General features: G+C 43.1%; 1 protein-coding gene across 1 annotated transcript in view; it reads left to right on the forward strand.

Moving 5' to 3' along the window:
• zswim4 (zinc finger SWIM-type containing 4) overlaps positions 1 to 23,092 on the forward strand; it is a 66,368-nt gene that overhangs the window by 35,751 nt on the left and 7,525 nt on the right. Inside the window, exons 4-12 of the mRNA XM_033012262.1 lie at positions 1,377 to 1,525; positions 2,168 to 2,318; positions 8,253 to 8,441; positions 10,762 to 10,920; positions 12,365 to 12,511; positions 13,061 to 13,198; positions 15,431 to 15,691; positions 18,976 to 19,111; positions 21,885 to 22,042. Of these exons, the coding sequence (XP_032868153.1) occupies positions 1,377 to 1,525; positions 2,168 to 2,318; positions 8,253 to 8,441; positions 10,762 to 10,920; positions 12,365 to 12,511; positions 13,061 to 13,198; positions 15,431 to 15,691; positions 18,976 to 19,111; positions 21,885 to 22,042 (1,488 nt within the window). The remainder of the gene's footprint in view (positions 1 to 1,376; positions 1,526 to 2,167; positions 2,319 to 8,252; positions 8,442 to 10,761; positions 10,921 to 12,364; positions 12,512 to 13,060; positions 13,199 to 15,430; positions 15,692 to 18,975; positions 19,112 to 21,884; positions 22,043 to 23,092) is intronic.

Consider the following 23,092-nt stretch of genomic DNA (forward strand, 5'->3'; position numbering starts at 1 on the left):
TTTCATGCCTGAAATTCAGTAAGATCTCATATCTTATGGTTAAACCTTCCTTAAGTAAAACAAAGACCAATGTACTCTAGGAACTCGGCACGTCAGGCAGCATCACTGGGGGGAGTGGGCAGGTCATGTTATTGGTCAGGTTACTTCTACCTTGAACTGGGATAAGAATTCAAAATACTATATCTTTGTCTTATTTGCAACAAGATGTTGCAAGTTTGGGGTATCCTGGGACGTTTGTCTCCTGGCTCCAGAGAAAATGGTTGGACCAATTCCTTATCACATTTTCTCAAAGCCATGTAAACTGTGGAATTACACTTACAAAATTGTTTTGTTGAATTATTATGGATGCCATAACTTAAAGTACATGGAGTGTGTCCATAAATGCACTATTGGGGACACTGAATAAATAAGAAATAAAGAATAAAATGAAGTTAGATGTAATAGAGAGAAGATGGCTTGCAATGGGCATAAACATGGCCCAGTACAGATGGCCCAAATGGCCTGAGGTTCATTGTGTACTGAGTACTATTGGAAGTTAGTTAAATCATTCCCTGTGTTGAAAATGTCATTGTTACATTGAAATAGTGAATGAAGAGGTGAATGTAGCCATTATTCTGGAATAATGACCCATAGAGGACAGTCAGTTTTATTTCCAGGAAGAGGAAACTTGGAAAGCAGACTGAGAAATTATTTTGAATAGTCTCTTGAGTTTTTAATCACCTACCTTGTTAGTCAGCAGAGACTAGATTAATGTCTGATGGACGCATGATGATGCTAGAATATTGAGCAAAAGCCAAACTGTTGGAGGGGCAGGTAGGAAGCAGGGTATCTGCAGAAGGACTTGGACAGGTTGGGAGAGTGCAAAGTGGCAGATGGAATATGGATAGCAAAGTGTGCAGTCATGCACTTTGTTAGTAGGAATCAAGGCATAGACTATTTTCTAAATGTGGAGAGGATTCGGAAATTGGAGGTGCAAGGGGATTTGGGAATGTTGGTGCAGGATTCCTAAAAGGTTAATTTGCAAGTTGAATCAGTAGTAAGGAAGGCAAATGTAATGTTAGCATTTATTTCAAGAGGACTAGAATATAAGAGAGATATAATGCTGAGATTTTAAGGCACTGGTCAAATCTGGAGTATTGCGAGCAGGTTTGGTGAGGAGAGATGTGCTGGTGTTGGAGATGGTCCAGAGATGGTTTATGAGAATGATCCCGGGGATGATTGGGTTAATGTATGATGAGCATTTGACCACCCGCGAGTCAGGATCAATCCTGGGTGTCTGGCGCTGTGAGGCAGCAACTCTACCACTGTGCCCCCTGTGCCAATACATCTTCTGTTTCAAGTGAGCATGAGTATGAGGATGTTCATGTTTCATGCAGGTGCTCCTGATCCCACTGCTGGTGCGAGCATTGATGATGTGAACTGCTGGCACCTGGATGAACAGCAGGTACAGGAACAGGTGAAGGTGCTGCTGTCCATCAGTGGCTACTACGGAGCAAGCAAGCAGCTGCATTCCATGTTTGCCAAGGTAAGGCCTTCTCATCTCCAAACCCTACTGTTCTGCAGGAATAGAACTCATTGATTTTGTCCCTATATTTTATTCTTCAAAGCCCTTGGTACTTTTCAGCAATGCTAATGATTGATGTGAAGGAACAGCGGTGATATTGACGTTGGTGTCTTTATGTGGTGACTGAAGTTTACATGGCCATTTGCCGACTTTGAAATTTAATGAAGCCTTTGTTTTTATAATGTGTTTTGCATTTTCTTTTGAAAGCCAGATTTTGATTGAAGGCATTGATGTGCATGGTCCAACATGCATTGACAAGCCTCTGCCACCTTGGGTGATATAGGCAACGAGTGATGGAGTTTCATTCCTATTAGGTGTACTTAAGTGTTGGGTTCTCCCTCAAGTCTTCCAACCTTCATTATCACAGCCCCACTTTTAATGATCGGCTTATTTATCCAATGGGGCTCTCAACCTGAGGCACATCCTGATTTATCAAGTTCCACATCAACCATGCAAGGATGCTGCATACATGTTTAATTTACCCTTGTGGCATTCTGGTGATTCAGTAGCAAATAGCTAATTACATGTGCCTGTTGTTGATGGTGAAGGCTTTTTGCAGCGTAGCTGTTTGCATGTTTCAACGGCCAGTTTGTTGTCCCACAGGTGCGGGAGATGCTCAGGATGCGGGATTCCAACGGCGCTCGAATGTTGACACTGATGACTGAGCAGTTTATGGAAGACCCACGGCTCTCTCTCTGGCGGCAACAGGGCACGGGCATGACGGATAAATGCCGAGAACTGTGGGATGAGTTAGGTAATGGCTGCACTTCATAATAAGCATGCAGGTTTTACCAAAAGAAGACTGCTGCAGTAACTCAGCAGGCCGGGCGAAGATGACCCACTGAGTTAATCCAGCACTTTGTGTCAATCAAACCAGTATCTGCAGATTCTTGTATCTCCTTTTTAATGCAATTTCCTATGGCTCTTGCAATTTTTTTGATTAGTTTAAGATTTTGCTCAACAGCTTCTACGTGTTTTGCATTTTGAGGATGAATCTGTCTGACAATTAATGTTTTTATTGGATTAACTGGAGCAGGCATGAAATTATTTTAGGTACTGGATGTGAACAGAGTTTTAAATTTGGCCAGCCAGTTAGCAAAGATTTTGTTTTTCCAATTAATTCTTTGATTTGGCCGCCACTGTACTGGCTGAGCAAGCACTAACTTGGAATGAGCAGCTCCAGCAGCAAGAAAGAACATTGCTAATATTTCAAATTGACCTTTTAGGCTAACACATGCTACCAACTATTAGGACTTTGGAACCGTTTGCAGGATTGGGGATGGAAGTGTAAGAATTAAAATATTAATTTAGAAAACTTAATAAATCAGTGAGAAATAATCCCTTGTAGCATTAATCATGAATAAAAATCATCTTTCATTGTTAAGCACTATGGCATGATAGTGAATGATTATTGATGTATGGCACCTGCTCGAATACCATGGGAATCTTGAGGTTTACCAATATCAACAACTTTGAATCAGTGGCATTAGTGATGGAGCACATGTCGGTCGCAATGCAGCAGCCCCTAACATCTGCAGTGTACTGTTTGGCCACCTCATTGGGCCTTGAGGGAAGTTTAACTCCAATTGTCTTGAACATATGAATCAAACCTGTGGTAATGTGTGATAGCATCAGCTGTAGCCAAGTGTGAATATTTTGAAGGTAATGTCTATTTAATATTTTTCATTCAATTGTACACGTCAAATGGGCATGCGTCCAGTGTCAAAACATAGCACCTTCAATATCCATATTTATGTAATGTGGATATTGAATTCAATTAAAAACAGAATGCAGGAAATATTTGGTAGCTTGGGCAGCATCTGCAGAAAGGTAATTAGTTATTTTGGGTAGAAAGCCTTCCATCAATGATTTTAAATAATTTATTTGTTGATTAATAATTGCAAGGATCATTAAACCAGATGCTTAAATGGGCATAAAACAGACTGTTTTAATTATTTAGTTAGTTGTAAAGGAATCTTAAGGCAAAACAGAATTGTAGGTGTAAGACTGGATTGTTTTCCGTGTATGGGAATCGAGTGCCAGCTTCAGTTTGTGCTTGTGTAAGCTTCCTCTGCATTGCAGAGACCAATGTACCAATATAGGGCAGCATTTGCTATCTCAGTATGTGACTTGCTGTTTCATTAATTGCACCTTGGGTTCTTCATCAGGAATGATCAGATGCCAGTACGTGTCTGGTTTTCTGCTGTCATCCATCTTTCTCAAAGTTGAATGTTAAACTGGTTCTCATTTTCACAAGGATGCCCAGCAGCTGGCATGGCCAAGTCAGTGATAAAGCTATACCTGGCAGGATAAATCGTGTTTGTATATGGTTTACACAACGAAATCTTAACTGCATATAGTGGCAATGTTAATCAAGGAGAGCAGGAGTGATTGGATGATTCCCATGTCGATCTAGTCTCATATCTTTGTTTAATTTACAGAGACTATAGGTCTATGTCATAGACTTTTCTGTCCAGAATTGTCTGCTGAAACTGGCACTGTTGGGTATTAAAGCAAGGATTAGATTCAGCTTTTACTCATTTCATTGGTCTTGTTAAACTTGTCCCCTTCCACTAAGTTCCAACAAAGAATAAAAAGGAATGTATAGTTACTTTGTAAAGTTACAGGACAGTAGCTAGTGGTTTAAATGTTTCCTGTAGCAGGGAGTATGGATGCTGAAAGTTTTATTGACTGTGTGGGGTTAAGGGTGATATCCAGGAGCAGGAGAGGAATGTGCGGCGTACAGAGGAGGTGGAGAAGAAATCTATTAGTCATTTTCTGCGTTGGCGCAGTCACGTGTTCTCAGCTCCTTGCTATACCTGGACACGAGTGATGGTGTGACCCAATCTTGATCTAACTCAAGTTACGGGTTACCAGTTGCATGTAAATTGGTGCAGGGTCATTGAGATAGCAGATGAAAGACCGGTGTAGGAAGAATAGCAATCAATTCATGGGGTATTGGTATCATTGGTCTGTTGTGGTATTCTGAAGCCTTGGTGAATTGAAGAATTGGGCCTGTAGATTATTAAGGCTATAAATCCAAATGGTCCCGGTGGGGGAGAGGGGAGGAAGAGAGGCGCTCTGGTGGGACATTTAGAGGCCTTAACCTGATTGAATAAAGCAAATAAACGAGTAAACCTTCAGCAAATACTCCAGAGCAGAAATTTGGTACAAACATTAAAATCTGTCATTTGGGCAAAGCATTTAATTGATAAATTAGTGAGATTTAATGGGCATTATATAGTTAATGCAATGATTCTCCTGCATGTTTTGGAAGGAAGCAAAATGGAAAAGGAGACAGCCCTACAGTTTTGAATATACTTAATATGTATTTTTTAACAACTATTGAGATGATTAACAGCTAAATCTAATATTTGCATTAATACCCTACACAGCCAGTTTCAGCAGCCAAATCTGGAGATAAAAATAGTGAAGTTTTGAATATGTAATAGTGAAGTGAGCTTGTTCCCTTTATCCTGTCACTAGTTTGCTTTTGTGGTAGCAGTCGGTGTTATCTCTTGAAAGGTGGGTGGAGTTTGAACCAGGGATGATGGTATTTCTATGCTGTTCCCTGTGATGTTCCTCTCCTCTTGTCCGCACCCAGTATGGGAATGCCATGCTCTGTTCCCAGCCAGCACAGGAGATTAGCAAACCAGACGTATTTACATAGCCTGCTGTCGAGCTGTGTCGGTGACTTGTGTTTGGAGAGCCTTGGTTTCAAACCGTAGTCCATTTTGAATTCCTTTCAAATTTCAAATTGTTTGTGTTGGTGAATATTTCACCTTTGACTATCAGTGCTTGTGTTTGTTGGGTCGGTAGGGTGAGTGTAAAGGTTTACAAGTCTATAAACAAGTGTTTTGAAATCTTGCATGAATTTCTGTTCAACGGCATGAAGGGATATGGGATAATGTACATAAAGTCTCAGTAACACAACAGGCCAATGATGTCAGCGCTGGCATTCACTTGGCCCACTTCCTGTTTCTGCAACTCCCTCCAGCTTCCCATCCCTACTTACGATAGGTGCAGCTCAAAGGTTTTTAATTGATATCCCATTGATAAGTTAATGTGAAAATCATCTGTAAATGTACGGATACTAGATTTGGTGGTGGTTATGCATTTTCCCTGTTACGGTATATTCCAATTAACAGTGTGGTTCAGTGTTAAACAGATGATTGGAACAGAAAGAACATAATTTTAAGCACTTTTGGTTCATGTTGTGCACAGTCTTCCCTATGCCCCATTCTGGTGCGCATTAATTTCTTCCATTATCCTGCCCCCTTTTCTCCATCTCCTACTACCTACATCCCAACCTCTTCCTTCACATTTCAATTACCTTACATCTCAATTTTCACTGGAGCCTTTGTCTACCCATCTACCAATCAACTCACCTTGCCTGTATCCAACTAACACTTGCCAGGCTTGTCCCCACCTCTGTTCAAGCTTTCTCTCCCTGTTACCATCAATCCCAAGAAGGTCCTTGCCATAATGTCACCTATCCATATCCACCCCACCAGCCGGCAAATACAACACATAATCCTCCGCCATTTCCGCCACCTCCAACGTGACCCCACCACTCGCCACATCTTCCCATCTCCCCCCATGTCTGCCTTCCGCAAAGACCGCTCCCTCCGCAACTCCCTCGTCAATTCTTCCCTTCCCTCCCGCACCACCCCCTCCCCGGGCACTTTCCGTTGCAACCGCAAGAAATGCAACACCTGTCCCTTCACCTCCCCCCTCGACTCCATTCAAGGTCCCAAGCAGTCGTTCCAGGTGCGACAAAGGTTCACCTGTATCTCCTCCAACCTCATCTACTGCATCCGCTGCTCTAGATGTCAGCTAATTTACATCGGTGAGACCAAGCGTAGGTTGGGCGACCGTTTCGCCGAACACCTCCGCTCAGTCCGCCTTAACCTACCTGACCTCCCGGTGGCTCAGCACTTCAACTCCCCCTCCCATTCCCAATCCGACCTCTCTGTCCTGGGTCTCCTCCATTGCCAGAGTGAGCAACAGCGAAAATTGGAGGAACAGCACCTCATATTCCGTCTGGGGTCCTTGCGCCCTTATGGCATCAACATTGAATTCCCCCAATTTGGCTAGCCTGTGCTGTCCCCTCCCCTTCCTTCACCCTCTAGCTGTCTCCTCCCACCCTCCCATCCGCCCGCCCTCGGGCTCCTCCTCCTCCCTTTTTCCTTCTTTCTTTCCCCACCCCCCATCAGTCTGAAGAAGGGTTTCGGCCCGAAACGTCGCCTATTTCCTTCGCTCCATAGATGCTGCTGCACCCGCTGAGTTCCTCCAGCAATTTTGTGTACCTTCCTTCAGAGATACGGCTGGATCTGCTGAGTTACTCGAGCACATTTCTTTGTCGACCAGCATCTGCAGTTTCTTGTGTCTCAATGTCAAAACATGACAGTCAAGTTGCATTGAACCATTGTGAATTTAAAAGAAGCCAATTCTCTATTGGAGTTAAATAGAAGTGTTTTGCTAATGTTATTTGTAAGGCAAAATGAGGTTAAATGTATCTGAAAACTGCTTCAAAATGGATTCTGTTAAAGATTTGTTTTGAAGTATCTGTACTAATACGTTTTGAGGGTTTAAAGTCATAGTTCATGTGTAATCGCAGCTTTGAGTATTATGCACCACAGTATTTATCAGGCATAATGTATGCTTGAAGAAGGATCTCGACCTGAAACGTCTCCCATTCATTCTCTCCAGAGATGCTGCCTGTCCTGCGTTATTCCAGCTTTTTGTGGCTATCTTAGGCATCATCTATTGCTGCATCTAGGCTAGTTGTGTCAGATCTGATATAATATGAAGGTTGATTCTGCCCTGCGGAGGTTGAACAGAGCCTGCTATTCTGTTGGTGTTCAGATCTCATTCTCAACCTCCCAGGAACAGATTGGTGAGCCTGGGAATGAGCATGTGTGAGTCTGTACCAAACATAGAGCTTGGAAACTCCCCTGTTACTTTGGTATGAGGTTGGTAGTTGGAAGGGGAAATTTGGGCAACATTGTCGGAAGCAAATGAAGCTTAAGCAATTAAACGGTAGAAAAACTGCTAATGTTTTGCATCAATGAGCTTTCATCAGTACTGGAAGCTTTTATAGTCTATGTCTAGTTTTGTTTTGCGTGAACAATCTAAGTTGATGCATACACAAAGCCAGATTAAATTTGGCACTGCTTAAGGTCTCTGGCAACTCTAAATAGTGTCAAATCACATCTTTCTCAACCAGTTCGATCTCGAAACACCACAAGAGCACTATTGGTGTCTCTTTGTGTTGCAATATTGAGTGTGATTCACGTGTTGTCATTGAACTATTCTGGACTGCAGCAATGTGGTGCTGGGTGTGGGGACAGAAATGTGAGTGTTCCAGTCACACACCATGCTAACCATATCAGGTTCTTTTGCACTGGATGGAAAATCTTTTCCCCACACCCCTTTCCTTTACTCTTTTAAAAGGTGCATGTCACATGAATGGATGTGGGGTTAGTGAGTGCTAGTGTAGTTAGCTGGTTTAAATTTCTCTTTAATGTCAATAAACAGCTGAGAAAACCAGCAGGCCAGGTTCCAGGCCAGCACAGACTTCCCCCGAGGTAACACACTGTGCTTGCTCTATTGTTTACACAGCACCACCAAAGTGGTTCAGCTTTATTGCAGTCACGTTAATAGGTGGCTTCTCTCTCTCCCTCAGGTGCTCTCTGGGTGTGTGTCGTGCTAAACCCTCATTGTAAGCAAGATGAGAAAGCAGGCTGGGTCGAGCTTCTGAAGAAGTGGAACAACATGGATGTCTGCCCACAAGAAGATGGTAACTATGGCAATCATGTCAGCGAAACTCTGAGTATCACAGCTGGTCTACAACACAACTCAAATCGAAACCAAGGTACTTGGCATGCTGTATTGGAACTTTCCAGAATAATACCGTCGCTGTTTTTGTTGTAGCTTCCTATTTGCCTTCCATTGTAACAGTAATTGGAAAAAATGACTTTCGCCCCTCTGAAATGTTGTTTTATTCAAACAAGACTTGTCATAGAGGATGCTGATGAAATGTTCCTTTGAGTTGTGGCCTTGGCTATCAAATATTCCACTTGCTGACCACAGTTAGGGGGTGGTGTTTGTGTGATATGGAGCATGGGTGATGATAGCTGTCTTCCAGGACTGAGTTGGGGCTGAGAACCATGGACTCTAGACTTTAAGCTGCCCTTCCCACCCAGTGTCTGCCCCAGCTGTGCATTATTGTTTTTTTCGTGCAGATATCTTTAATAGGTAAAGGTGAGCTGTTCTGATGTGGAAGTATTATTGACCTGGGTCCAGGTGGTTTCCCTGTGACTGTTCCGTGGTCATGTTACCACTCTGATCATTCGCTTTGCATGAACTGCTCTTGGGCTTTCTGATGCTTGAACTGTGTAGTGAGGTGGTCACTGTATCTAGTGTAGTGTTGCATCTGTATCAAGTGCAGCATTGCACCTGTACACTCTGCTGCCCTGTCAACGTTTGGACATCTTAACTCTTTCATAGATGTGATAGTAGGAAACATCAACTCAGGGCTATGAACATGGAGTGCATTTTGAGCTTTTAGTTGGGATTCCCCTACAGGGTAGTGCAAGTACAGTACACAAAACATCTTTGAACCCAGAGACATTTTAGTACACAGAACCCAGTCTGAAGAATGGACTTGACCTGAAACGTCACCCATTCCTTCTCTCCAGGGATGCTGCCTTTCCCGCTGAGTTACACCAACATTTTGCGTCTATCTTCAGAACATTTTGGAGTTAGCTATGCTTTCAGAAGAGGGCATGGTGCATTATTGTGTGGTTGAGTTACTGACCTTTTAGGCAGCAGGTCAAATAACTTTGTTCTTGTACAGGATTACTGGGTTGAGATTGGAAGTGTGCTGGGGAGATGGTTTAGGCTGAGAACTAACTGATGCATGGTGTAGTGTCTTTTCTCTGAGCTTCATGCTCCTGCACAGCCACAAGGTCGGCGTTCAGCCTGGCTTGAATGTGAGGATCCCACCTTTTCACTCAAGTGTGTTTTGTGAAGAAACTGAGTTACTGCTGTTGAATCTTGTAACCAAAAATTCCTAGCACAAAGCAAAGGCTCTTTAAATCTTCGAGTGGCAACAGAAGGCTCTTTATTTAAAGATAATCTCTGCGAGAAAATGTTTGACCTTTGCTACCACTCTCTCATGATTATAGTTTGAGCTCAAAGTAACCTGATTCGTAGCTGTGGATGGTTGAGATTGCTAAATACAATAAAAATGCAGTTAGTTCTGCTCTGTCGAAACCTGCTTGATTGATATTGTGGAACAGCTTCCAGTGAGGGTGGTTTTGTGAAATGACTCTGCCCTCCACCTCCGCTGCAAGATAGGCTTGGAGTGCAGGAAAAAATACCTGCTACTTGCAGGTCCATACAGGCCAGCTCCCTGGGAAGTGCACTGTACCACATGTAGCTGTCTCGACTCCAGACTGGAGCCAGAGGCCCACAGCAGTGTGACTTGCCTGCAATATACAATCCCACTAAGTGGCAGCACAAGTTGTTAGTGGACTGGACAGAACAAGTTAAATTAGTGTTTACGTATTTATGAATCACAGGAAGGCGTGGTAGGGCACAGGTTGGTATTTATCAAATATTTCAATATTTTATCAGCTGAGGCATTCAATTTAGGAACATCTAGTTCTTGGTTGAAAACCGGAACTCCGCTTGGAAACCAGTTTCCAAGCAGCATGTGGATCTCCTCCCTCAAAGTATATTAGCAGGTAGCTCTTACGAAACAATCCTGTGCAAATGTTGAAGTTTCCCCATGGTTCCAGCAAGCAGACTGTGGAATGCTGCAGTTTTAATATCAACCTGGCACTCCTATTTCTACCCCCTCCTGCTTTTCCCAAGAAAGCCACTCTTTGGGGGCGAGCCTGAGGGCTTGCACATGATGGCTTTGATTCTGAATTCAGCTAGATAGCTGCCATATCCATTTGCTGTTGGAGGGACAGTGTAATAGCTGGAGAGATCTATGGGCTGGCATCATAAATTGTATTGAATACTTGGTTATTAGAGGAGAATCTTGTGCTGCACTGTTTCAGGCACACTTGTGGTCTCAGTAGTGTTTGTCTTTGGAATCAAGTGTTTTTGGTTTGCATACAGCATGTGTTTAATGAAATTCCACACCAATGCAGCCTGAGAAATAAATCTTTCTTTGCTGCTAGGGTTGCGGCGAACTGTGTTTGTGCGTGCAATAGAAGCCTGCGGCCTGGACTGGAAAGACTGCCACCTTCGCAAAATTATCAGCAGTGACAACTATACAAACCAGTGGGGTGATGGAGACCGTTCTCTGTTTGACTCCCAGGGACGGCCCCTCTGGCTGGGTATGTACACGACTTGTTGACTTGCAATAAATTGTGTTTGAGCTCATCTGTGGTGTTTAGTTTGGAGATACAGCGTGGAAACAGACCCTTTAGCCTGCTGAGTCCACACCAACCAACGATCACCCACGCACCAGTTCTATCCTTCACACTAGGGCACAAACCTACACACCTTTGAAATGTGGGAGGAAACCAAAGTACCTGGGGACAACCCACATGGTCACGGAGACTGTACACACTCTGTACAGGCGGGGTCTGGTGTTGTAAGGCAGCAACTCTGCCTACTGCTGCTTCACTGTGCTGTGTTACATGGCAGGTTTACCATGTCAAATCCTCTCTTGGCCTTGTACAAAGGCAGTTGCACTGGAAAAGTTAAATTGCTTGCTTTACACTCGACTGAAGATGTTTGATGCTAAGGGCGTGTAAATAACAATTGACAGTTAACTATGTTGGGGTGTATTGTGACATGTACTGTGGTGCAGTGAAAAATGTTTGTATACTATCCAATTAAATCTGATAATAGTCTACCCATATACAATCAAACCAAGATAGAGTGCACTGGGTGGAATTAGAGTACAGAATTATTATTGTCTTATTGTCCCAAAGGGAATTAATTTCTGAAGAAATAGTGGGTTATTGCTTTGAGTAAAGAAATGTGGTATATCTATGGGTAGTTAGTGTACCACCAGGGTCACTTCATGCGCAATGCCGCCTCCTATACGTCAGTCGACTGAATCATAAACAGCCAGTTCCTTTCTCTCATCCCCTTGGCAAGGATCTGCCAGACTGTCAAATTGGTAGTTGACCCATAAGCAAAATAAAACATCTGTGACTGCACAGAGATTCCGTTTGTTGCCTTACATTGGCCTTGACCTTACAGAGCACTCTGTTACCTCTTAAAGTAGGCAGAATAAATTATTACATTCAATGCAAGATACTTGTATTTTCTAGCTGCTTATTCTCCTGAATCTCAGTCAACTCTGTCACAGCTAATGCCCTTTATGCAGTTCCCATTGGCAGCCTGTTTAAAAATGTCTTATCTGCTAATGGATCATTGTTGCACGGGTCCTAAGCATGGCAGCTCCCAATCTGCATTCCTAATGTGCAGTGCAGCAGCTCTGTGGCATGATGAATTTAAACGGCCATATTTTAGTGGTCAGCTCCTGCCCTGTAGTTCGGTACAGTTATTCAGCTTTTGACTTTGCAGTTCCATTTACACATGATTAATGCAGGCGTCTTCTTCTAGATAGCAGCTGTATTCCGTATCAGACGTAAGCTTCCATTGCATGGAGGAAACAGTCTTAGTTTTCCATCTTTCATCCCCTTGTCCCCTTTCCCAATGTTTATATTCTTAGTGTAGCTAGATGTTTATGGTTTGTATTATAAGTCGAATAACAAATAACTCTGAGATGTAATTAATTCCATTGCTGGCAATGTGATTCCACAGAGCATGTTCCGACTGCTTGTGCTCGAGTTGATGCGCTGAGATCGCATGGATACCCCAGGGAATCCCTTCGCTTGGCGGTGGCAATTGTTAATACCGTCCGGTTGCAGAAAAGACGTCAATTGGAAACATACAAGCATCAGAAGAAGGGTAAGGTGGCCACAAGGTGGTGAGAGCAATGGGTTGCACATTCGCAAACAAACGTGAAAAGACCCCAGGCTACAAAATTAATACATTTTCTTTCTTGGTTCAAAGTACCGATTAAAATCATCACCTGCCTGCTTATTGGGGAAAATATTCTTGGTTTGGTCATTTCATCAAATTGTTACATTACTGTTGAAGGAAATTGAGTAAACCTTGTTATGTATTGAGATGAGTAACAGGCTTTAAGGATTTTTAGAAGCTGGACTACATAGCTGATTTTGTCATGTGGAACTTGAGGTTCAATTGTACTTTATTGCCGCATGTACCTAGATACAGTGAAATTCCTTTACATGCTGTTCAGTAAAGATCTTGCTCTACATGGGTGCAATCGTAATTAATGAGGCACGAATCACCACATTTCTGGCACCATTTTGTGTGATTCAAGTCCAAAGTTAATAATATAGTTTTAAAATACTTTTTTAATGAGTTGCTCTTCTGGAATGAAGAATTGCATGTAAAATAATTGATTTTAATAGCTGGTATATTTTTCTCCAGAGCTATTACAGAAAGGTGTAACCGCCATTGCCAATCAGGAAGGCTGGGTTGGACATCCTCTGGATCCGATCGGGTGCTTGTGCAGAACGTTGCTAGAGGCTTGTAAAATGGATGATGAGAGCTCGGTGTTATTCACAGGTAAATGCTCAGTCCTCGGAGTTGAAGATGTCGGCTTCAGCCCATGACCTGCGCTGTCATCTGCTTGAAGCCACGGCAGTAAGTGCGATGTTGCAGATGATCCTGTTGTAGGTTGGAGGGAGGCTGTGAACTGGAGCAAGTGCATCCTGCTTATGATGGAGCCGTGTTGAGACATGCACCACCCAATGCAACCTTGTGCGAGGGGCACCAATAGGTCTGCTGTAACTGATCAAATTATTCACAAAACTGAGAACTAGGTATTGTTTTTTTTAATAGCAAATAACATTGGCAACGGACATAATGTTGCTAGACCCAGTGAATGGGATTGGCATTGTATCACACATCTAAATGTAATTGAAGTAATTTAAGGTTTTCCAAATCGTTGCGGTAACGTCTGTTCACTTCATAAATCAGATAGTTATCAGTGGCCATGTCAACTATTGTCCTTGCAGCTCATTAATGGAACAAAGGCAAAGCTGAATATGTAAATTATAAAATCTATCGGCATAAAGCTTTCCTATGAATATTTCATGGGGATAGGTACAGCAGATTTTATGGTGCCTTAAGGAATTGGGATCTAAATCTGATTATTCCTAGGTGGGAAAAAATGCAGTTTTTTTTGGTGAATATTTTGCTGGGCTTATTAATTTGTAGTGGAGATGTTTTGGGCATTTTTGGAATGTTTTAATGCTTATTGTTATCTCATTAGTATAACAGCCGCTATAACAAGGTCCCGCTCCCTGCAACTCTTGATTCCATACAAGGAGACAACTTGTAGTGTTTTAGTAGAACTGAGACCACACCTGGAGTATTGGTTTAATTTGGGGTTTATTCCTCTTAAAGGAATATCCGTGCATTTGAGCAAGAAGATCTGAAGAAGGGTCTCGACTCGAAACATCACCTATTCCTTTTCTTCAGAGATACTGTCTGACCCGCTGAGTTCCTCAAGCTTTATGTGTCGATCTTGTATCTGAAGACTGCTTCCTTGGGTAGCAGGCCCAGCATATGAAGAGTTGGCATGGCCTCTGCACTAGGGTGTAGAACGGGGGTGGGCAACCTTGTTCTGCATAGGGTCTGGGACGCATGTCTGTGAGCGGATGGTGAGCCACATCTATCACGTGTGCACATGGATCCCGCCCCGGATGGCAGGCATCAAATCACGTGTTCACAGAAGATAGACAATAATGCTGGAGAAACTCAGCGGGTGAGGCAGCCTCATGCAATTCTTGCATGTCTCACCCGCTGAGTTTCTCCAGCATTTTTGTCTACCTTTGATTTTTCCAGCATTTGCAGTTCTTTCTTAAACGTGTTCACAGAAGGTGCGAGGCCGTGCCGGCAGCTTTGTGCAGGATACGGTACAGCCAGAGCTCGGCCGCGCGCTCGGGGAGGGCGCTCGGCGGGCCAGATGATTACGAGGGCCGGATGATTTTGGGTTATGGGCTGCATTCGGCCCGGGGGCCGTAGGTTTAGCCGACCCCTGGTTTAGAAAAATGGCTGAAATGCACAAAATCGGATTAATTGGGGAAGATAGTGGGAGGATTTACAGGGTTCCTGGCTGCAATCAAGAACCAAAAGTTACAATTTAAAAATTGGGGTGTAAGGGTTAGCATGAGGGAAAATTGGCAGGGTGGTAAATGATTGGAATTGTGAAACATTGGGGGCTGGAGCATTTGTCATTGACTTCATTGAGAGCTGAGATTTGGGGAACTTTGAGAACAAGGATACAGGACAAGATGGGGCAAGAGGTGGTGTTTGAGAGACCAGTGTGATCTCTTTAAAAGAGTTGGTAAATCCAAATGCCTCAATGGCATGTTCCTATTTCAAACCTTTTTGATGACAAGGTTACAGTTTGAAGCAAAAGTATTGATGTTCAATGGAGCTTCTGTGTTCTGAAATATTTGCCAGCAAGTGTCCACATGTGATGTAATTGATGTGAGCACATTTGCATCAGGGAAAGTCCAAGATGGCTTGTGTTAAATAACATATTGACTAGAAGTCCTGCGTTTCAAGGGATGTGGCATCCTCACAGCGATGTAATGACTGTGCACCTCCTTGACTGCAAGTTACACAGTGTTTGCTGAGGTTACTTCCCCATCCACTCTTCCACACACACACACACACCATGGTCTTTAATTGTATTTGTGTGAATGGCTTTCTCTATTTTCACCCAAAAATGAATGATAATTAAACGTTTCAGCTGTAAATTAGCTCATTGCTATTTTCTGTTACCAGATTCAATAAACGACATTCGGAAGCCAATCTATCAGCACTTTCCGGTTCCTGGCGGTAGCAACACGGGAGAGTCTTACTATGCACTTGCACTTGAAGTGGCACTAATAGGATTAGGCCAGCAGCGGTTAATGCCAGAAGGCCTCTATGCTCAGGACAAAGTGTGTCGGAATGAAGAACAGCTTGTGTCGATGCTGTCGCAAATGGAATTTGATGAACGACTTGTTCAAGTGTTGCGAAAGCAAGCTGTCTTATTGCTGGAAGGTAAAAAAGGTTTTAAAGACGTTTTAATATTTGCTCCCCGCCATATTGCTCAAGGTTGGAATCTGATCTCAAGCTGCTTCGTGCACATTGCACTTCTGTCTTAGCTGCAAGCCAGTTTCAGTCTGCATGGGCAATATGAGCAAGCTGTTTCTCTGCTGGTGAATGGGGATGTGATCTTGCCCAAGTCTGCTCCATGGACATCTGGAGATCTAGTGGTGATCAAGACATTGAACCTTGGCCCCCTATACACTCTTGCCTAACGTCATGATGTTGAGGCTGCTGTTAATGGAGTGGCTGATTGTGGGGAAAGCTCTAGAGGCTGAGACTGAAATACGATTCATTGCAAGCTGTTAACTCGAGTAGATGAGTTGGAAATTTAATTTGACTGTCACAATAACTGACACACATAATTGCCTTGCTTTTCTGCATCCTTATGGTCAAAATTGATTTGGACCAGAGTACACTAAGTTTCCCCTTCCTATATGGGCGTCCCAGTGGTGCAGCAGTTGAGACGCTGCCTTGTAGTGCCAGAGAAGTCAGTTTGATCCTGACTATGTAGCCATTTGTAGGAAGTTTGTACCTTCGGTGACTACATGGATTTTCTCCGGGTGCTCTTTTTTTTTTACTCACACATACCAAAGACATGCATGTTTGTAGGTTAACTGGGTTCTAAATTGTCCTTGGTGTGTAAGAAAGAACCAGTTGAAGGGTGATCGCTGGTTAGCGTGGAGTTGGTGGGCCAAAGCACCCGTTTCCATGCTGTATGCTTAAATTCTGGTCGAGTTTGTTCCACATTTAGCGCCTTGCACAGGTGGTTTGGGGAAATCACTGGTATAGATGTCAGAATCTGCTGCAATGGATCAGCCAGGATTTCCATTGCCCAGTTATGGTACAGTTGCTGGCATTGAGTTGAGCTTGGCATGTGATGTAACTATTTTCCCCGGTTCGTGTCATTTGAAATTAATGATCAGGCACAGAAGCTTATTTTCTTAGGCTGATAGCTGAAAAATCTGAAATTAAAAATGGTGTTAGATATTTGGCAGATAGGGTATCCTCTGTGGAGAGAGAAATTATTGAGATTTTGAGTTGATTCTTCCAGCTATTTCACTTACTGACTAACATTTTCCAGTTTTTAATAAAGCTGCTTTGCAATCCAATTGCATAATGTTGTCTTTTTCAGCAATGTGATTCGGAATCATTTCTTTCCACAGATGTTGTAACAATCACTTCTGTTACTCAGGTTATAGCACGTGTATCATTTCTGTGCCTTTGACATGATTTATTGATGCCAGGCCATGGGTCTTTGCAATTTAGTGTTTCTTTTGGAGCATTGCAAGGAATAACCTGGACTGTCCTGAGGATGATGATTTAACTTTCCAAGTGCCACCTGGTCTTCCAAGCCTAGTGTCAGGCAGTGGGTAATGTGTTGGCAAGGCGTCCCTTCCATTGCCTCTAGCCTTCACTGCATCCATGCCACTCCTTCTCAGTTCAGTTTAGTTTATTGTCAGGTGTACCGAGGTACAGTGAAAAGCTTTTGTTGCATGCTAACCAGCCGGCAGAAAGACAATACAATTGAGCCATTTGCAGTGGCTATATAATGATAAGGGAATGACGTTTAGTGCAAGGTAAAACCAGTAACGTCCGATCAGATGGTCCAAGGGTCCCCGATGAGGTAGATCACAGCTCTCTGGTTACGGTAGCATGGTTTGGTTGCCTGATAGTTGTCTCAGCACTGACCCAGTGGGACCACTGGCATCCAACCATCCCAACATGACAGCAGGATGCTCTCCACTTCTATAAGGGTTTGTAGGTCCTTATTATGGATGGCTATTGGCTCAGTGCAGAATTAAAGCGTCAAGTTCCCGTCAGGGTATTTTGGTATTTTATCACATCAAGTCTCTCAACATTGAGAAACTAATTAGATGAATTATTTCAGAGGGGTTTTTGTTCCAGATTCTGGCACTCGGCTGTAAGCCAGGCCAGAACTTTGTGCCATTTGACTCCACGGGCAGGGTGTATGATATTTTTAAGATTGGAACCTTTACTGCTACCGACTGAAAATGGAGTTGCTGCACATGCTTGTGTTGTAGCAGATCTTTTCCCCCGATTAGCCTCGACCTTTCCATTGCATTAGCACGGACCCACTTAAAACCACACTGACATTTGCGCAGAGCAGAAAATGGAGTGGTTAGGCACAGTACATCTTGCATGTACTTTTACACGCGTTCTTTACACCGCTTCAGAATGTGATCTGATTATTTACATTACTTGACCTTCATTTTGTTTTGCTAGATGAAAATCTAATCTTGGTCTGACCTCTACCCTGTGTATTGATGTGTTAGATGCACAGTTCAGCTAATTTTGTAAACCTGCCTTCATGCTTCAAGTTGGCTTGATTGTCACACCAGGCATTTCTTCAGCTGGGTAATTGGGAGAAAAAAAGTACAAATATTGCAAGATGTCCACAAAGTAACTCTAAACTTTGTCAGTAACTCTGGAGGTGATCATTGTGTAGTTACCGCCACCATCTACAAGTGGAATTCCAGCAGCTTCTGGGCATTGGTCCTTTAAATTGTGACATCTTTTTGTAAAATGACTTGCATTTCTATAGCATTATTTCAAAATTGTCTTATGAGCCAGCAAGTCTGACCACTATTATTTCCCCACTAGATCATCTCTTGATGAGTCCGCTTCTTGTAAATGTAAATGCCTTCATGCTTGGTCTAAAAGGCCAGTTCTATTTGAGAGGCTGGTCTGCAATAGTATTTTTTGCTGTGGGGACTGATTCAGATTCAGATTCAAACTTTATTGTTATAGTGCAGTGTTCAGTACAGAGACAATGAAATACAGTTAGCATCTCCCTAGAAGAGCGACATCGAATATGAGCAATAAATAAATATATTTACATGCATACAGTCATAGTAGTGCAGTTTTTTTTTTTTCTGGTGGAAGGCGTGGGGGTGGGGGGTGATTGGCCATCATCGAGGTACAGTGTTGAGTACTGTAACAGCCGCAGGGAAGAAGCTGTTCCTGGACCTGCTGGAGAGTTCCTGGTCTGGCAACTGTTGGATAGGAATGGCAATGGAATGACGTCCCTTCCAATACCAGCCCAGGAAGTCATGTCCTTGTAATGGTTTTGATTTTGTGGGACACAGGAATTGACTAATAGTCTCATGTGATGTAGCAACCCTACAGGCTGATCTCATTATTTGTTAAATTATTAGACGGTTTTCCTATTCCCTTCAGAGATGGAGACTAAACATTGGCTGCTTTGTTTTCCACAGGAGGTCCATTTAGTGGCCTAGGTGAAGTTGTTCACAGGGAAAGTGTTCCTATGCACACTTTTGCAAGATACCTGTTCAAAGCTCTCCTACTTCATGACCCTGATCTGGCCTACAAAGTGTCTCTGAGAGCCATGAGGTGAGTGAAATTCTCTGGGAAGCCTTCAACTCATTAAACATCCAATCATTGTGCCCAACAAGTATATTTTAAGACTAAACAAAGCTCTACACTTCACAGACTGAGAGTCGTAGCTGATTATACAACTGTCACGATGCCTGGAAAATGACACCTAATGAAATGGAGCATTCTCTGTAACGTGGGTGTGTTTTCCATGAGGGCAGTTAACGTCTCTTATAGGTGGGGGAATTGGAACATTTCTGTGTGGTGTAGCTGGTTCATCTAACCCCATTTCATAAACATAACTAGGTCTCCAAGTATCAGTTTACTGGTAATACTTTTTAAAGAGCATTAAATACTTTGGGCAGTGAGGTATTGCTCCTCCACTTCCCACGTGGCAATCCTGACACCTTTCTGTACCGGGTGTGACGTGGTAGAGGGGGCTCTGTGACCCAGTTTGATATCCACTGTGGCAAGTGTGAGGCGTCGCACCAAAGTGTTGTGGGCTGTTGAGACGAGGGAAACATCTCTAATGGAACGTCACAATGCTGCTTATCTTGCGTAGGTTCCCTTACGTGACTGTCTGAGTACATGTTCTGTGACCACAGACCCAGTTAAATAATCCAAGAGGCTTCCCTTAACAAACCACACACCTTCCACAGAGCTGCCCCCAAAATATGTTCTTGATTAGTCTGTAGAATTCTCGTGAAATACTTACATTTAATAGAATTAAAAATTATACAACACAAACTATTTAAATGCCTTTCAACTGTCTCTCCATCCTCAACTTTAATCATGTAACATGAGTAGAGGGTATCAATGTGTTTGATTCAGATCAGTTTGTCATACGCAGGGATGCAATGAAATTCCTTGTATGCATGAAGCTCTGAGTGAACAACATGCATGGTAATAGATACAATGATGAATACAAATCTCAATTAAAGGTGTATCTGAACTATTTAAAAAAAGATGCGATAATGGAATAAATGGGTGAGGCAGCACCTCTGGGAATGGGGTGTGGAAGAGGTGATTGGTTCAGGAGACAAATAGCAATGGGGGGGGTGGGGGGGGGGGGTAAGAAAGTAGTTCCTTAGTCTGGGCAAGACAATTCTTTACAGCTTTATATGTGCTGCTCTGACCAGTGGACTGTATTCCCAAAAACGCTGCATTTAACCTTGGGGGATAACAATCAATATTATTACTAAAATTAAGAGAATAATGTATTCTCTCAATGAGCACTTGGATCCAGTTGTGCTAGAGTTCAGTTGTGACTTTATTGTAAGTGGACAATCTTGGTCCTATCACCGAGCCATGACCAGGTCTTGTTTGAGACCAAGGTTGGTGATTCAACCCTGTTGACCTCCCGTCTTGAACATGTTAACCTCAGCCCAAGTTTCCACACAGTTCTGGGAAGAGCTATACTGTCAGAGCCTCGATATCTCATCCAAAATCACTCAAACCTTTCTGGTTATTTGTCACTGTGGGACCTTGCAATGTGCAAATTGACTCCCACGTGTCCTGTGTGGTCAGACTATCGAGCTAGTTTATGGAAATGGCTTTGTGCAAGCTCTAGTTTTTAAAATATTCCAAAGCAGCACGGCTGACTTCTGCTTTTGTGCTTCAGGATGGGGCTGGAATTGGAAAATCATTTTGGGTTTGTGCTCAAAATTGTTTTGGGCACTCCCATTGTTAACTAAGTTGTGTCTGCAGGCAGGGCATTGTAGTTGCAAAAAGAAACAAGAAAATGGTTCAGTGGCAATCGGAAGGTTTTGGGATAGTATTAGATAAAAGGATGATGCTGCCAAAAATAGTAACAAGTTGCGGATGGGAGGATTTTGCTGTTTTGCAAAGGAGGACCGAGGCATAAAGGAAAGTCGGACAAGAACTGAAAACAGTGGGGGCTTCCAGAAGTACATACGAGGGAGGGATTGGTTTAAATTTATGCAACTCCCTTACAGCCTGACATAAAGCAAAGGAAATGGTGAAGAAATCAAACCGGACACCTTGTCTTTCCGCTGACTGGTTAGCAGGCACCAAAAGCTTTTCACTGTACCTCTGTACACGTGACAGTAAACTAAGCCTAGAACTCTACATGAAGCTTGTGTAGGTAGTGAACACTGATAGAGTGAATGAACAGCTCTGAGCAGCAATTGTTTAAAATGAAGAGTTAATGGAATTAAAAGGCTGCAAGTCCTCGGGACGCGATGACCTATATCCGAAGGGTGTGAAGGCAAAGGCTGTGGAGATGATGGGTTTGTGGTCATCGTCCAGAATCCTATTGATTGTGGAATGTTGCGCACACACTGGAAGGTAGCAAATGTAATCTTTTTGGGAAGGCAGGAGAGGGGAAGCTGGCATGGCGCTCCCGTTAGCCTGACATCAGGAGTAGGGGGGAAAGTGCTCTTAGAATTGCCATTATTAGATTGCCTCAGGATACATGGAAAATAATAGGACTGGGGCGAGTCTAGATTTATGAAAGGAAAATCATATTAAACAAATCCTGTTTGAAGTTGTAACAAGCAGAGTAGATGAGTGATCAGCATTTACTCTGAGTTCAGACATTCAATCAAGGTGCTGCACAAGGTACATTAAAATATAGAGTGCTCGATGTTGGCTTGGAAAGAATATTAAATGGATGAAGCAGTTACACTTGGGATGACTAGCAGGGTGCCTATGAGGGAGTGCTGGTGTCCAAATGTTTGATGATCATTGAGTTTGGTTACAAGCCGGGGGTTGTCTGTAGAATCCTGTGTTGGAAGTGCAGTCATTTATAATGTCACGGTTCTTTCCTCAGGTTGCCAGTGCTGGAATCGATGGCTCCAGCTGCGGACGGCTCTCACCCACATCTGGTGGCGTTGGTAGATCCCAGTCGCTACCCACGTTGGTTCATCCTCGGGCACCTTGAAACTCAGCAGTGTGAGCTGGCGTCCACCATGTTAACAGCTGCAAAAGGTACAGGCTGGTTAAAGCTCTCTGTCCACACCTGCCTTCTGGTGAGCTGCTGTTGTGAATGCAGTCACTGGAAGTAAAACATGAATAGAAACCATTCCCATGATGGTGACTTATTTCGACATGAATGGGAAATACTTGTAAAATAAAACCAAATTTTGGAAGAATGAAACAGAAGCTGAAAATTAAAAATCTTTTATCAGTTTTCAGGTTCATATCTTTTGGTTGAATCCTTCTGATGCCAAGACCTATCCAAAGTTTTAGCATGCCGACTCATCTAAGCGTTACCTTTTTGGAAAATAGGACTCATTATTTTTGTCTTGTCTTGTAGTCTTATGCAATACGCTGATAATCTCATTCCAAGACAAGTCAGCTGAATGTAGAAACAAACTTCCTGCAAGTGAGATCCTATAACCAGGGACTTTGTGGAACTTGACTGCTGGTGAAATTCATAGAATTGTAGGAAATCTGCAGTGCAGAAGGAAACCATTTGGTCCATTGGTCCACGTCAGTTGTGAAAGAGCTTTTCAGTGTCACTAGTTTTGTGTCACTGCTGGTCGGTCATGCTTCTAGGGTGCATGTCAAGAGCTTTGTGAATGTCACACATTTCTGCATCTTTCCATTTCTCCCTACCATCCTCTGGCAAAAACATTGTTCCTGTCTCCAATTATTCTACCATTTACTTTCAATCCTAAACGAGGGGCGTAAAACCAGGGGGCAAAGGGAAATGGGGTTTAGTTTATCACGTGTTGATCATCATTTTGCCATTTCTCAAGCTTGATGGGCAATAATCAAACTTGTCCTATCTTTCATAGACCACAGAGTGCTGGAGTAACTCAGCGGGTCTGGAGACAAAGGATAAGTGACGTTTCAGGTCGGACACCTTCTTCAAATTCTAAATCGATGGAACCGCTCCGACCCGAAACATCACCTATCCTTTTTCTTCAGAGATGCTGTCTGACCCGCTGAGTTACTCCAGCACGCCAGCATCTTTGGTATAAACCTGCATCTGCAGTTCCTTGTTTCTACAGTCTGCCCAACCTTTCTTCCACT

This window comes from Amblyraja radiata, chromosome 35 (genome assembly GCF_010909765.2).
Source record: "Amblyraja radiata isolate CabotCenter1 chromosome 35, sAmbRad1.1.pri, whole genome shotgun sequence".
NCBI lineage: Eukaryota > Metazoa > Chordata > Chondrichthyes > Rajiformes > Rajidae > Amblyraja > Amblyraja radiata.